This window comes from Pristis pectinata, chromosome 12 (assembly GCF_009764475.1).
Source record: "Pristis pectinata isolate sPriPec2 chromosome 12, sPriPec2.1.pri, whole genome shotgun sequence".
In the NCBI taxonomy this organism is placed as follows: Eukaryota; Metazoa; Chordata; class Chondrichthyes; order Rhinopristiformes; family Pristidae; genus Pristis; species Pristis pectinata.
The window spans coordinates 15,507,715-15,521,554 of NC_067416.1; the positions used below are offsets into that span (position 1 = coordinate 15,507,715).

The window sequence follows — 13,840 nt, forward strand, 5'->3', positions numbered from 1 at the left end:
TGAGAGCTTTGAGTTCTTGATCAGAATTGTCCACAATGAAGTGCCTTGTTTGCTTATGTTTGCATCTACAATGGAGCATGTACACACTTCACAGTCTGGATATTGTTCTTGGCAACAAACAGCCATCTGTAATACCTACCCACTGAAACTTAGAGGTTCTTTTCAATGAACCTAGCATAAATTGCAGAAGAAGTGTGCTGTGCTCCACGGAATAATTGGGGGAACAAGGAGTGCAGCTGTGTGTATTGAAGATCGATTCTCCAAACCGATTGAAGAATAAATAGTTAGCAGCCCAATCAGGATACATCGGGTAATATGGTAAAATCAATTGTTGAGTAGAGAAAGTAACGAATGAGAGGAATCTATGCTTTAAAATACAGATAAAGGTTTTTTATATAGCAATTAAAACCTAGAACAAATGCACATCTGCAGTTTTACGCATATTCTCAGTGCTGGAGGGATTGTTTGGCAGAAATTAAGACACACTGGTTAGGTGTTAGAACACTGCAGTGAACAAACCTTAACTTGATTCTGGTGAGTTTAATCTGCATCTTAGGTAATTAATACATCGTCATGCAGATCCATCCATTTTCAGTGCTGAGGCTATCACTGAGAGGCTGTTTATGACTGCTTTTGAAGGAGCAGAATACTTTGGATTGTAACTGATTTTCGTGTTTAACTACACATATGCCATCTCTGAAAGTTGCTTTTCAATTTCTGTGTAATTATCTACCACAAAACTTGGTTATGCAAAGCTCTTGTATGTCCTAGATTACCTTGGTATTACTCATGTATGCCAGAGGATAGCTATTTAATGAGGATAGAATGTGCAAGAAAGTTTTTAATTTTAGTCAGTGGAATGTTTTCAATTTCTGGTATTTACACCAAATTGACAAGCTGGAGTACTTGCTGATTGAAAAAGGCACTTGCTTAAATCATAGTTTTTGACAGCTGTTCATTTTTTTCAGTATTCACTATTACTGATCTGCTACTTGAGTCTTTATAAATAAAAACATTCTTGTTAATAAATGACAGAAAGAAGACAATCGATTATGTACGGTTGTTGAATCCTTGATAGTGCAACAAATTGGCAGCAACAGGAATAATTTGCAGAGTGATGGAAGTACGTAGTCCAGTAATATAGTTATTGCAGCCCATTGCAAATACAGGAAAATGTGGAGTAAGTCAACCGTAGCAAGAATGAACAGCTAGGTAACAATATTTATGCTGGACACTTACATCTTGTCTGTGTATTCAGACCTTTATATTGTCACTGAACAACGAGCAATTATCCACCATCCAGCATTTTGCAGTTGATGTCCTGAAAGCAAAACAGCTTTTTTCAAGGGTTTTGGAGATTAGCATCTGATAATGAGCTGTAAGGAATCTGATTCTGTAGCATGCAAAATATTGCAGCTTTAAATGTACATCTGATACCTTTTTGGTTAATCATAAACCACACCAACTCAAGAATGACCCAGCCTCATCTTTGCAAATTGACAACCTTGGGTTGTATTACTTGAAAGTAAAGTGAGATGACAGAAGCTGTTTACTGCAATGCAGTTAAGGAAGTACAGGATGCATTCCACATTGACTTGATTAGTTTTCTGAGCAGACTCCACATTAAGAAGCATTGTTTTGGCTATTCTCTGCATGGGTCTTGCCACCTCTCCCAGTTTGCATTGACTTTTCAATCATTTGACTTTGCCAAATTCCCTTCCTGTCTGCACATTTCCTGTAAGTATTCTTCAGAAAGGTGTGGGAAATTATTTGTGGGCTTGAGGCTTTTAAATGGAGAGTCAACTTGAAAGATTAACATTTGAGTGTTGCATATTCTACACAGTAACATCTTGCAGAATCTGAAGGCATTCAATTATTTGTGATAATTTTTGGCTCCAATTGTTCAGTCCTTTACCCAGAGGAAAAACTAAATACTAAAGCTTTGACGTAAAATCAGAAAGTTTTGGAAGCACACTCCATGGTTCTTCAGATCTCCTTCATTTTAGTCTTAAATTATTCTTTAAGGTTTAAAAATGGAAGATGAACGAGAAACCCCTCTCCCAAATGAAAAGGGAAAAGAAATTAGACAATGGGTTCTCAAATCGCTTAGAAGCAATCAATGGGTTGGTTGACGATAGTTGGTTGACGAGTGCTGGGGACCTGTTGGATGATGCGACGTAGCCTCACGATAAGCTAGGGATACTGGAAAGAAAGAATAAAAATAACTTGTTCCTGTGTGGTGCCTGTCATATTGCCCTGGAATTTTGTTAAGTACTTGGTGATTGCCCTGGTAGTGCCAACTGGAAGTCAACCTTGACATCTCTCCTGGTTAGAGGAGATTGCAACTAATGCCCTGCCTCTGGCAGGCAATGAATAAATGAGGAGGAGTAGTTAAGCAGTTGAAGAGTGTGCAGCACCAAAGGTGCAAAGGCACCCTTGCTAAAGTCGAGGCAATGGTTTTCAGGTCACGTGTGTAGCTGCAGCTTGCAGAGTTGTATCATCAGTGTCAACTGCCAAGCTACAGCTCGCCACTCTGAACACCCGCTCCATAATAGTAAATTGTGAAGTGCTGTTTATACACATTGCATAAAGATGTTGAGATGGCAACTAAGAGAAGAGAGAATCGCTCGTGTTTCCTGTCCAGTTGAACTTCTCAGTCTGTGGTTCTGGAGGTGATTATGCCACCTGCCTCCAGGTGGCATGAGCAGTGTGGCTGGGTGTCTTGTTAGGTCTGAATTTCTCAAGGATGGTTTGAATCAGAAAAATCTCCATTCGGCACCTGCTGCCTTGTTTGATACTTGCTTCAGCCAATGTGATTGTGGATAAACTGAGGCCTGAAGTTGTGCAATTGATTCTCCCAATTTCTGAGGCAGAGTCAAATAGATACCATGGCAAGAGTGGGACGACTTGGGTTCCAACCGACTGACCTATATACTCCCTGACACTGGACAAAGGGAGAGAGAGAGAGAGGGGGGGGGGAGAGAGAGAGAGAGGGAGCACAGGATTCTATCAGCTATATCTTTACAATGAGCACCTTGAAGATGGAATTTTCCCAATGACCTTCAATGGAATTAAATAGCTTGCCAGGTATGCTAGAAATGCTAAATAAACCCATTCTGGGTTAAAGGTTAACAAGTTGATATATGCAGGAACACGTATCTAAGAAGTGCTGGTTGGAGCTTTACTGTAGTCATGGAGATGTGGTTTAGGCCTGAATAAAGGCTGTTTGGCGATAGCAATTCGTGAAGCTCGTAGGTAAGTTTTGCTTAGAACACGAACAGTTGGGTATTGTGTCCATGTTTGTAATTTGCTGCTTATTAGATCTTGGCATACTCCCCAAACACTGTGGGTGGGGGTAGATTTTTGGGAGTATTACATTTCACAACCGGTACAGCAGATGGCCAAGAGCTGCGAACGTTTTATTTTTTTAGAATCAGGACTTGCATTGAATCAACTAGAAAAAAGCACTGAAAATGCACAGCAAGCCAGTCAGCTTTCAGACATGTTTTGGTTCATCAGCTTTGAACAAAACCTAATGAAACATTACTGTTTCTCTTTTCAAAGCTGACCAACCTGTTTTTTTTCCTTTGCTTTTCATTGTCTGAAAAGTGCTTTGCAATATGCTCAAGTTGTAAAAGGTGCAATGGAAATGTAGATCTTTTTGGATTTTCCAGAATTTGCCATTCTGCATTAGTATCTGAATATCAATGTTGCTTTATTTTGAACTTGGTGAGAATGTAAAGGGCAGTCAGTGTAATAGTTTATTCGAGAAAGCAGCATGCCAATTCAGAAAGGCTCAACCTAGACTTCAATCTGCACAGTGGGTTCTGGTTAGATTTACCTGGGATCTCTGTGTTTCCTTGGATATTGCTTCCTCCATCGCTGCTTTTATGAAAGACTTTTCCAATGCCGTTCTCTGAGGAAGGAGCTGATTTTTTTTTAAAAAAGCTGTTCTTTGCAGTACTAAAGGTTGGGACTTTTGAGATGGGGAAATCAAAACAAAATTTTAGAAAAATTGGTGTTTAATGTAATTGGGAGGAAGTGGACTTTTTAAGAAAACCGTTCATGTGTTTCATGCCTGCAAACTGCTGATTACTTATTATTAATGACACCTTTTGAGTGAAGAAGTATGGGCCCTGCTCTTATTAAATAACCCTGCATGAACGCAACATTAGGAACAGACTCGGCAAGATAAATTGAGCATACTTGACTGAGGAGGATAAAAATACATCTTAAGCCGATAAAAATACATCTTAAGCCTTTAAAAATGTTATTTTTAATCTAATTTTACAGTTTTTTAAAGACTGTGGTATCATCTGAACTTGGTTGTATACTGTCAACAGAATTTTCAACTATCCCAATAGGTTTATTTAGTAATTTTTAATTTGTGATTTATTTTCGAAGCTAGTAAATAAAAATGAAGCAAAGAATTATTGGAATTGTAGCGGTTGCTACCGCGGAATAAAACAAGACTCTACTCGGAGGATTGCCAAACAGAACTGGTTTATTTTCCCGCCTTGTGCGGGCCCTTTAAGGGAGAAAAACTCCCGCCCAAAAAAACCGGCAATGACGTAAGTCCTACGTCATCAGGACTTTCCCGCGCGCGGGTTCTCCCCGTCGCTCGGAAAGACGAGGCCCGCCGCCATCTTGGGCCTCGTCGCTCCGACGCCGCGCGACCCGACTGCCGAGCCGGTTCGCCCGACTAGACGGTGAGTCGCCACAGAATGTTATTTCATGGAGGTGGGCAGAACTCTGAATCTGTATCATAAAATGCTGGGAATATGTAACTGCTTAGCCAATATCTGTCGAATGAATATATAATGTAACATTTGGACAGTCTAACGATCTGGTCTCTGCCACAATTCTACAAATCTTCTAAACTCAGAGGTGTATGGTGTTACATCGGTAACGCAGTTAAAACTGCACGAGTTAATATGGGCTAACCATGTACTCGTTGTTGAGTGAAGCTTGTTCTGTTTTATCCATACACACTGAACACGATGGAAAGTTGTAGTCAAGGGAAAACTCTCCAAAACTTCATTAGACTACACATATGAAAGATAAATAGCAGATCCACAGTCGTAACTCAAGGTAAAAATTGCTTCCCTTTTCAATGAAGCCTGCCGGAAATGAATGTTAATTAGCTGGCAGAACTCCAAAGGTATTGGTGCAGTCTGTAGTATTATTGTGGCTACATGAAGAATTTTGCATTTAGAGAATCCATACTCCTAGAATCTGTAACCATTGGTATCCCTTTCTCAACAAGTACTGACCAAGCTGCCTTTCTTAAGTGCCTTAGTCAACTCCCTTCTCTCAGATTTTATTCGAGTTATGTAAGCAAAGACTACAGGTTGTTTGATGACATCGAGGATCTGGGATATGCGAATGACTCACTTTGACTGAATTCCAAGTTCTGTGGTTGATGGTTATTACTCAATTCTGAGAGGCAACTATTTTCTTCTCTCCTGGGCATGGAGCTGAGGAGGGAAGTGGGATGAGGGCTGCCCTATTACTGAAGAGTACGTAAGGCTTTGTTTGCATAAAGTTGTCGATTAAAGATCATTCATCTAACATCACTTTTATTTGCATTCTGTTTTCAGTTTGTGGCTGTGACCTGGCCAAGGGTGGATTTTTCATGAAGAATAGCGATTACCTTTGCTCCCTGGACTATCAGCGCATGTATGGCACCCGTTGCCAAGGCTGTGGAGAGTTTGTCGAGGGCGAAGTAGTTACAGCACTGGGGAAAACCTATCACCCCAAATGCTTTGTCTGCTCCATTTGCAAGTAAGATAATTTTGTTACGTGTGGGAAGTCGGGGGAGGGGAGGGGGTCGAGCGAAGGGGGAAACAAAACTCATGAGAAATGTTGGAGTTTAGAAGAATGAAAGGTGATGTTATTTTAACATAAAAAATCCTCAACCTTGAGATGTTTTTACCGGTGGGAGAGTTGCAAACAAGGGGACGTATCTGCAAAATGAGGGATTGGTCATCTAAAACTGAGTTGTGTAGAAATTTCTTCTCTCTGAGGGTTCTGAACCTCTGGAATTCTCTGCCTTTGAGGATGGTGAAGGCCAGATCATTAGATATATTTAAGATGGGTAAGTATTTGATAGATTGAGGAAGTGAGTTGTGGGAAATTGGCACAGGAGCAGAGGTGAGCGTGGATCAGCCATGATCACATTGAATAGCAGGACAGGCTTGAGGGGTCTGTTGGCCTACTTCTGCTCTAATGTTTGTGTCTGGAATTGCAGTGATTGTGTTACCTGGGAACATGCCTCAAACAATCCTGGTGAGAAGAATGCACTAATTAAGTGTATCTTTTTATGCCACCGTGATTTTTCATACAAAGATTGGTGTCTGTAATAAAACAGAATTGCTCTTTTCAAGGGAAATTTGGACTTTGAGAAAACTTAGGTGGTTGGGGAGCTGGTCAAATGATGGTGGTTGAAGGTTTTAAGATGTATTCTTAAAGAGGGAAAGTTGCTGAAGGAGAATTCCAGAACATGGGAGTGTACTGGCCAAAGGCTCTGGCACTATGAGTAAATTGGAATGAAAGGGGCATAGACTATGAGACATAGTGGACCAGAGTTAGGAGTGCACGCAATGCAAAGTAGGATGTAAATCTGAATGCCATCTAATCACTCTTGGTGATTAGATAGCATGAATGATAAAGAAATGGGGGGCTACATGGGAGGGAAGGGTTAGATAGAGCAGGATAAAATGTCGGCACAACATTGTGGGCTGAAGGGCCTGTACTGTGCTGTAGTGTTCTATGTTCTATTGTGTTACCATGAGAATTATTCTTGATACCTAAAAGCCCTAGTACCAGTAAGATTTGTAGTACAGAAGCAGATCATTAGCCAAAGTGCTGGGGTAATTTGGTCGAGATCTGTGCTGGGGTAATCTGAAACAGTCTCACGTTTACTCCGTATTTTGCTCTCTGTTGAATGTTTAACCACATTTGCATTAAAACATGCAATGGCTTTTATTCCAACTCCTCCCAGCAGCAAGGTATTCCAGCAAAGAGTGTGCGGTGACAGTTCTTGGAAGCACTTCCCAAACTTGATGGGTCATCAAATTAATCCTTTCAGTCACGGATTCTGCAGTCAAAGAGCAGAGTAATTCCCCCTTCAAACTATCATAATTTTAAGTCTATTATATCTCTCTAATAGAAGTAAACTCAGTTTCACAAATATTTGCTCAAAATGAGGGCTTATCTCTAGCTGCTACGTTTTACTCAGTGATTTTATTGCTCTTTCTATAACGGGATACCATAAAATGCCAGGCAGAAATTGAGTAGATGGGGAGTCGCAATTGTTTGTAGAAATGGTCTGTTGTTTTCCCATAGGTTTCTTATCTTTAACACCAGGCCAAGCAAGTAGGAAGCGTGATTAGGCCAGAAAAATCCCAAGAAATAACTAGTTATGCTTGCTTCTACCGCCTTTATAGTTGCAAAGACAGGAAAATGTACCTTGAGCTTCTTCCTTCCCCACTGCAAGCCAGTCCTTGCAATGCCCCTCCTCTCAGACCTGCTCACTGATTAGCTACCACTTTCCATTGACTTTGGTTTGGAGTTTGATGGAGTTAAAAATTTGTTCCGTCAATGAAATATTCTTAATTTTATAACGAACACCTAAGGAGTAGAACAGTCTGTTGTCCTGAATTTATGCATATGTGGGTCTTGTCTTATCAGACATGCACAGCCATAATTTTTGGCACTGAGAAAACTTTCTTTAAAGTTGAACATTTAATCATGACATGGGGGAACTAATTTGTGTGCTGTTGGTTTCTAGATTGCTCAATCGTAGGTGTTGGCAGATAACGATATTATACTGATTATGTCTGAGTCACAGTCTAATCTAATAGGATGCACAATTAGAATTAATCCACTTTTCCTAAACAGTTTCTGATTTCCTTGCCATTATTAGTTCTGCTGTATTTCCCATTTGGCGTGGCTGGGTTAGAAAACACTGAAGGATAACTAGAGCCAATCATTGGGAAATGTATCCACTAATAAATGCTGGGAGGGGGAAATAAAAAGGTCTAGTGGATCATCCCTCGAAATGTTTGGAATGTTTTTGTGTTATGTCTTACTGAGAATTATTGCTTATGTTGGGATAATGTGTTCAGGAATAAGCTGGAAGAGCATTTTTGACAGCACTGCATATGTTTTAGTTAAATACATTTAATTCAAATTTGTCAAGGAAGAGAATGTAATTTCCCAGATTATGATCTGATTCACCTATCATTGGTTTCTCGAGCACTACTCGGTCGAATTGAAATGGTGGGCTGGAATTGCATCACTGCCCAGGTTGAGGTAAAGGCAAAGAAGGGCCATTACTTTCCCACATCTGAAGTGGGTATTAACCTTTGAGTGCAACTGAAAGCTTTTGAGATCTTGATATGGTTGGTGCGATTGTGGACGTCACTTGAGGAAGTTAGCTCCAGAGAGCAAAGAAACTCAGGATTTGGCCCTGTGGATGGCCATAAAGGTCAAGACAGGTTAAATACAACTGACTCAGCTAAGCATTGGTGCTTGGGTTCAGATTTCCCAGCAAGGCTGCAAGGTTTCTGGTCTTAAAGGTTTCATTGCTAATGGTAACTGTTGTTACATTTGTTGAGCATTGCATGTCAAGACAAAATGAAATTGTGTTTAAGAAATCCTGAACTAGTTTGTTGTACTGTGCCAATTCACTAATTTTTTTGGTACATCTTCCACCTATTTCAAGCTATCCAGAATTCGGCACTCGTCGTATTCTGCAACAACTCCCACACATCATCCTTGCCGACCTTTCTTTACGTGACTCCACAGCAAAGTAATGGACTGATATTTTCAGTCACACAAAGCCTCAAATTTAAAATTTTAATTTTGTTTTAAATAACACCTTACCCCATCCCCTCATGATATTTGTCTCCTCCTCTCACTGAATAAACTGAGTTTAAGATCTCTAGCCTTTTGTGTGGATAATCCTTTGTTGCACTGCTGGTGGTTACACCTACTGCTGCCTCAATCATTCGAAATATCTTTGATAATCATCTTCCTTTTTCCTGTAAGACCCTCCTTAAAAATAACTTCTCCAGTGTGATTTTTTTTTTTGATCACCCTCCTAAATTCTTCTTTACTTTGATCATTTCCCTTGTTGGTCTGTTGAGGTGTTTGTCTATAATTTTGCATCTCACTTCCTGCACCAGTTAGAATTGTTCAAACACTAACTCCTAGTTCTGTTGTAATTTCTTATGCTTTTAAATATTGGGAAGACACAATTTTAAGTGTTAGGAGCTAAGATTCACTTTGTTGCTATGCACTTTGTTGCATCCCTATTTTTATTATATATGAAATCAGACCCTCATCATAAAATTCCATAAAGCATATAAAATAATCAAAGTAAAAAGGAAAAGTTTTATTAAGTTTCCTTTGTCCTTTACTCTGCCCATTTATAAAAGTTTGTCACCTTCAGTGGTGATACTGAGGTCTTCCTTGCCTTTTGCTATTATTATATCACCACCCTCATAATCGAGAAGACTCCTCAGCTGTGACAACAATGTTGTTTATTATTACTTACTGTAAAGCTGAGAAATCAGTCCAGAGTTTCTTGTCGCTGTCAGTAATGATATGCCAGCTGTGGCTCAGTTGGTAGCATCTTCCCTATGTTGTCTTCATATTTGAAGCTGAGCTTCCAGGATGATGCTCCAGAGCAGCACTGAATGAATGCTCAACTGCTAGAGGACCTGTCTTTCAGTTGATGCACTGAACCATTTGCCCCCTCTTCAAAGTATCCCATTCGAATAGTGATGGGGTGGGGAGGTGGCATTCACTTGCACGATTGTCAAAATTTATTCCTTACTGTCATCAAAATCAAATTATCATCAATCCATTACTATTTTGGGAGCTTGTTGTGCACTTATTGACTGCATTGTTTCCTGTAATAAAACTACACCAGTCATGGAGTACTTTGGGTGATGGAAGATGATATTTAAATGAAAGTCTTTATTTCTACCAACAGTTACGTAGCAGATGAAACACTTGCATTGCTTCCTGCAACAGCAGTTAGTTGCAGTACATTCATCAATTGCACTTCGCTGGCTGGTACATTAACTGCTTGAGTGCACAGATGTTGGATGCACAGTAAATTGCAGCACAGTCATTCCAATGCTGAGACAATGTACCAGAGTCTTGATTAGCTTTTATATTTCAAAAGCAAAATAAAGGGGCACTAGTATATAATTTCAATTTTGAATCTAAAGCCAAAGAGTTGGGTTTAACCCTTCAAAGTGTTCTTGTAAATTTTACAAGGACCCTCGGGTATGCAGAGTTGTACTGTTAAAGAATTGCAGTTATACCTCAAATCATTTAGCTAACAGCCAAAGGAAAAGCTTGACTTCACTCTAGGAAATTACTTTGATTGCTTTGCTTCATACCACACTTCCAATAATATTTTTATGTTGTTTTCCAGGCGTCCTTTTCCAGCAGGGGACCGTGTGACTTTCAATGGAAAAGAATGTCTGTGCGAGCGCTGTGCCCAGCCAAAGTCCTCCAGTCCCAAAGAGATTGTCAGTAGCAACAGTGAGTACATATACCAGGGGAAAATCGTCCAAGTCTCACTTGGCAATGGGAAAACAATTGCATTCCTTCCGTTGTTGCAACACCAGTAATAAGTTCTGGAGAGCTGAAGTAAGACTCGATGGTTCTTACTCTGAACTGACTAGTTTTCTCATTCTTGGAGCTCCCAAGCACATGGGTTACATGGTCAGTGTTTGATGACTTGTTTAATAACCGTTTCTTTAATTTTTTTTGGAATGATGGCAGAAATGGCTTATCTATAATTGGAAAGGCTGGTAAATTAGGATGATACTTGTCTTAAATAGAAAATATCTCAATGCCTTTTTCATCTTTATTGTTGTGGTAACTAGATGTCATTCTTAGCTACATTCATGATTATTATCACAGATATTAGTAAGCAGAATTTCTAATCTTGTGTAAACTTAAAATACTGGGAAATCCCAAATCTCTCTTTAGAAATGCTAGTGAATCTATTTCTCGACTAATAATCAACTAAATATCAGTTATGACTAAAACTGTTAGAACAACGTACCTTCCTATTACCATAACATTGAAACTAGGCATCATAAATTTTCACTATGAATTGTAAAAGTAAAAAAAAACTTCCTGGAGTGATTAAATGATTAATTGGGACAAAGGGTTTTGATAAATTTGATGTCACAAATTTTATCTGAGTACCTATTTTGTATTGAGAGTCAAAGTAATAAAATCCCATTAATTGTTTTTTTTAGTGAAAAAGTAATAGTTATTTCTTCAGCACGCTCAACAGGAGCAAGGTACCACAGATGATAAAAATTGGAAGTAATACATAAGAAAACTGGAAATGCTCAGCAGTTCAGGCAGCATCTGCTGTGGGAGAAAAAATGAAGGATTCTGGTCACACCCTTTCAGTTCAACCTCTGACCTTCCTAAGCTGCTGCCTGATGTGCTGAGTGTTCCTTGTTGTATTTCAAGCTGCTTTATTTAATGAGTATTCACATTATACCAAGGGAGTTCTGGTACATTTATTGTACAAATTTGCCATGTACCAAGGTGAAAATTAATTGGTCTGAAAGTTGCTGGTATATATACCAGCAGTTCCATGGTGAACTGCTGACATTTACCTCCATAAATCTAAGCAAGTTTGGGACTTCATTTTGTGCATAGCCAAAGGCTGAAGAGCCATTCCGGCTGTTGGTACACTCCACCACCAGAATACTCAGCATATGAAGCAGCATTTAGGCTAGGAATTCTGTTGATGGATGGTGCCCCACTTTCGACTTGGCACATGATTGGCAGATGCATTCATCTCAGTAGAATTTTTACTGTATCAAGGAAGTCTGATAAGATTAAGGGAAGTTGCATGTTTCTATCATTACCATAATCATTTTCATTATGGAAGTGTTTAAGTGATTATCTTTGCAAAAATATATGTAATGGTTATCGTTGTTTCTCTTTTAATTAAATTTTAACCGCATAAGCAAGATTAAACTACCTCAGAATCTAAATGCTTAGATTTAGTTAACTTGCAGATTACTTAATATTTACAAGAGAAGTCATTGAGATCCCTTTAAACGGTCAAGAAAGACAACACAGATGGATTAGTGTAATGAAGTATTAATTTTTAGAACTTTACTTTAAAACTTTATTCAAACAGCACCGTAAAAGGGCCTTCCTGCCCAACGAGCACATGCCGCCCAATTATACCCATGTTAACCTGCTAACCCATATGTCTTTGGAATGTGGGAGGAAACGGGGGCACCCAGAGAAAACCCATGCAGTCACGGGGAGAATGTACAAACTCCTTACAGACAGCAGTGGGAACTGAACCCCAATCGCTGGCGCTGTAATAGCATTACGCTAACCGCTACGCTACCGTGCTGTTCTTGTGTTAATGTTGCATGCTTGTTGGTTAGATTAAATCAACTGATAAGAGTGGAACAATTGAACCAATTCTGTGTTTCCAAGTCAATTTTCAGAGCATTACCAGAAAAAAAATTCCAAAAAATTGTTGGCTCATCTACAAACAGAGCTAAAACTTTAAGACATAATTTATAATGTTTGTGTGGACTTTATATTGTTCATCCTTGGCACAAGTTGACTATATACTTGGATCACACTGCATGAAAGAAAAACAATGGAAAAGGCATAATGTTATAACTCAAATTTGCAATAGTAGTTCAAAGAGTTTGCATTTACAGTACGAGCTTTGCACCTGCAACCCATCACAAAGTGCTTCTCTGTTAACAAAGTACTTGGAAGATGCAATCGCTGCTGTAAACTCTGAAATGCGGTCATCAATTGACCTTTGATATGGCCCCACAAAAAAGGGGGGGAGGGAAATATAGCCAAATAATCTCTTGTATGTTTTTGGTTGCAGAAAGGGGTAACTCTGCTTTTACTTGTGGTAGCAGGGTCTGTTTGCTTTTGTACATTTGACAGAGCAGTCAGAGCCTCAGTTAAACACTTTTAATTCCAAAGACCACTCCTGATAGTACAGTGTTGCACTGAGATGTCAGTCAAGACTTGTTTAAGTTTCTGGAGTAGTGTTTGTATCCAGATGGTTCTAACACAGCAGTAGATATCACACCATTGAGCTAAGACTGATAATATATGAGGATATAACCCTGGATACAAGGCAGAACAATTTTGAATGATGTAATTGGTAAATGGCAAAACTTTACTCTTGTTTAGGAACATGTACCTTCTTTGTATGAAATGTCTACAGCATTTATATATTACATAATAAAAGCTGAATCATTAATTTGATGCTGTCAATTTGTACTCAGTATTGGTGTTGTTAAGTAAATACATCCAATAAGTGACCTCATTGAGCTACCATGAGAAGTCCTCCTTTCTTGAAGATACAATCTTGTTGCAATTCTGCAAAAACAATGAGAGTATAGTGGGGGGCAGGAAGTAATGCTGCGCATCTGAATTTTTATGCTACTGAATTTTTACTTGCACAACTGATTTGTTGGGAGTATAACATTTGATGCAATTCTTTTAATATCCATGAAAAAGCAAGCCCTGAAAATAACGTTGTCGCAACGGAACAAATCGTGCCTCAGAGACTTTATGGACTTCAGAATCCTGGTGCTAAGAGAAGGAATTTAATTCACTCTCTCTATGACTCTGTCCATTGCTGCAGGATTAAATGTGCCACTTTCAATCAACAGTCTTGATGAATCTCTGGGACATTAGTAATGGGAGGTTTGGTCCATTTGTCTGAAATTCTGCCCTCTGCTATATTCTAAATAAATGGCTCCAGTGAAATAACAACATGGGAATTATCTTTGTG

General features: G+C 39.2%; 1 protein-coding gene across 12 annotated transcripts in view; it reads left to right on the forward strand.

The window, feature by feature from the left end:
- Positions 1-13,840, forward strand: part of ablim1b (actin binding LIM protein 1b) — a 290,641-nt gene that overhangs the window by 145,397 nt on the left and 131,404 nt on the right. For 10 of the 12 annotated variants that reach the window (XM_052027491.1, XM_052027497.1, XM_052027496.1 and 7 more), the window contains 2 exons: positions 5,601-5,784; positions 10,454-10,563. In XM_052027491.1, the coding sequence (XP_051883451.1) occupies positions 5,601-5,784; positions 10,454-10,563 (294 nt within the window). Of the gene's footprint in view, positions 1-3,235; positions 3,256-3,854; positions 3,970-5,600; positions 5,785-10,453; positions 10,564-13,840 lie in introns of those variants that run through there. The other 2 variants (XM_052027499.1, XM_052027498.1) reach the window with 2 other exon arrangements.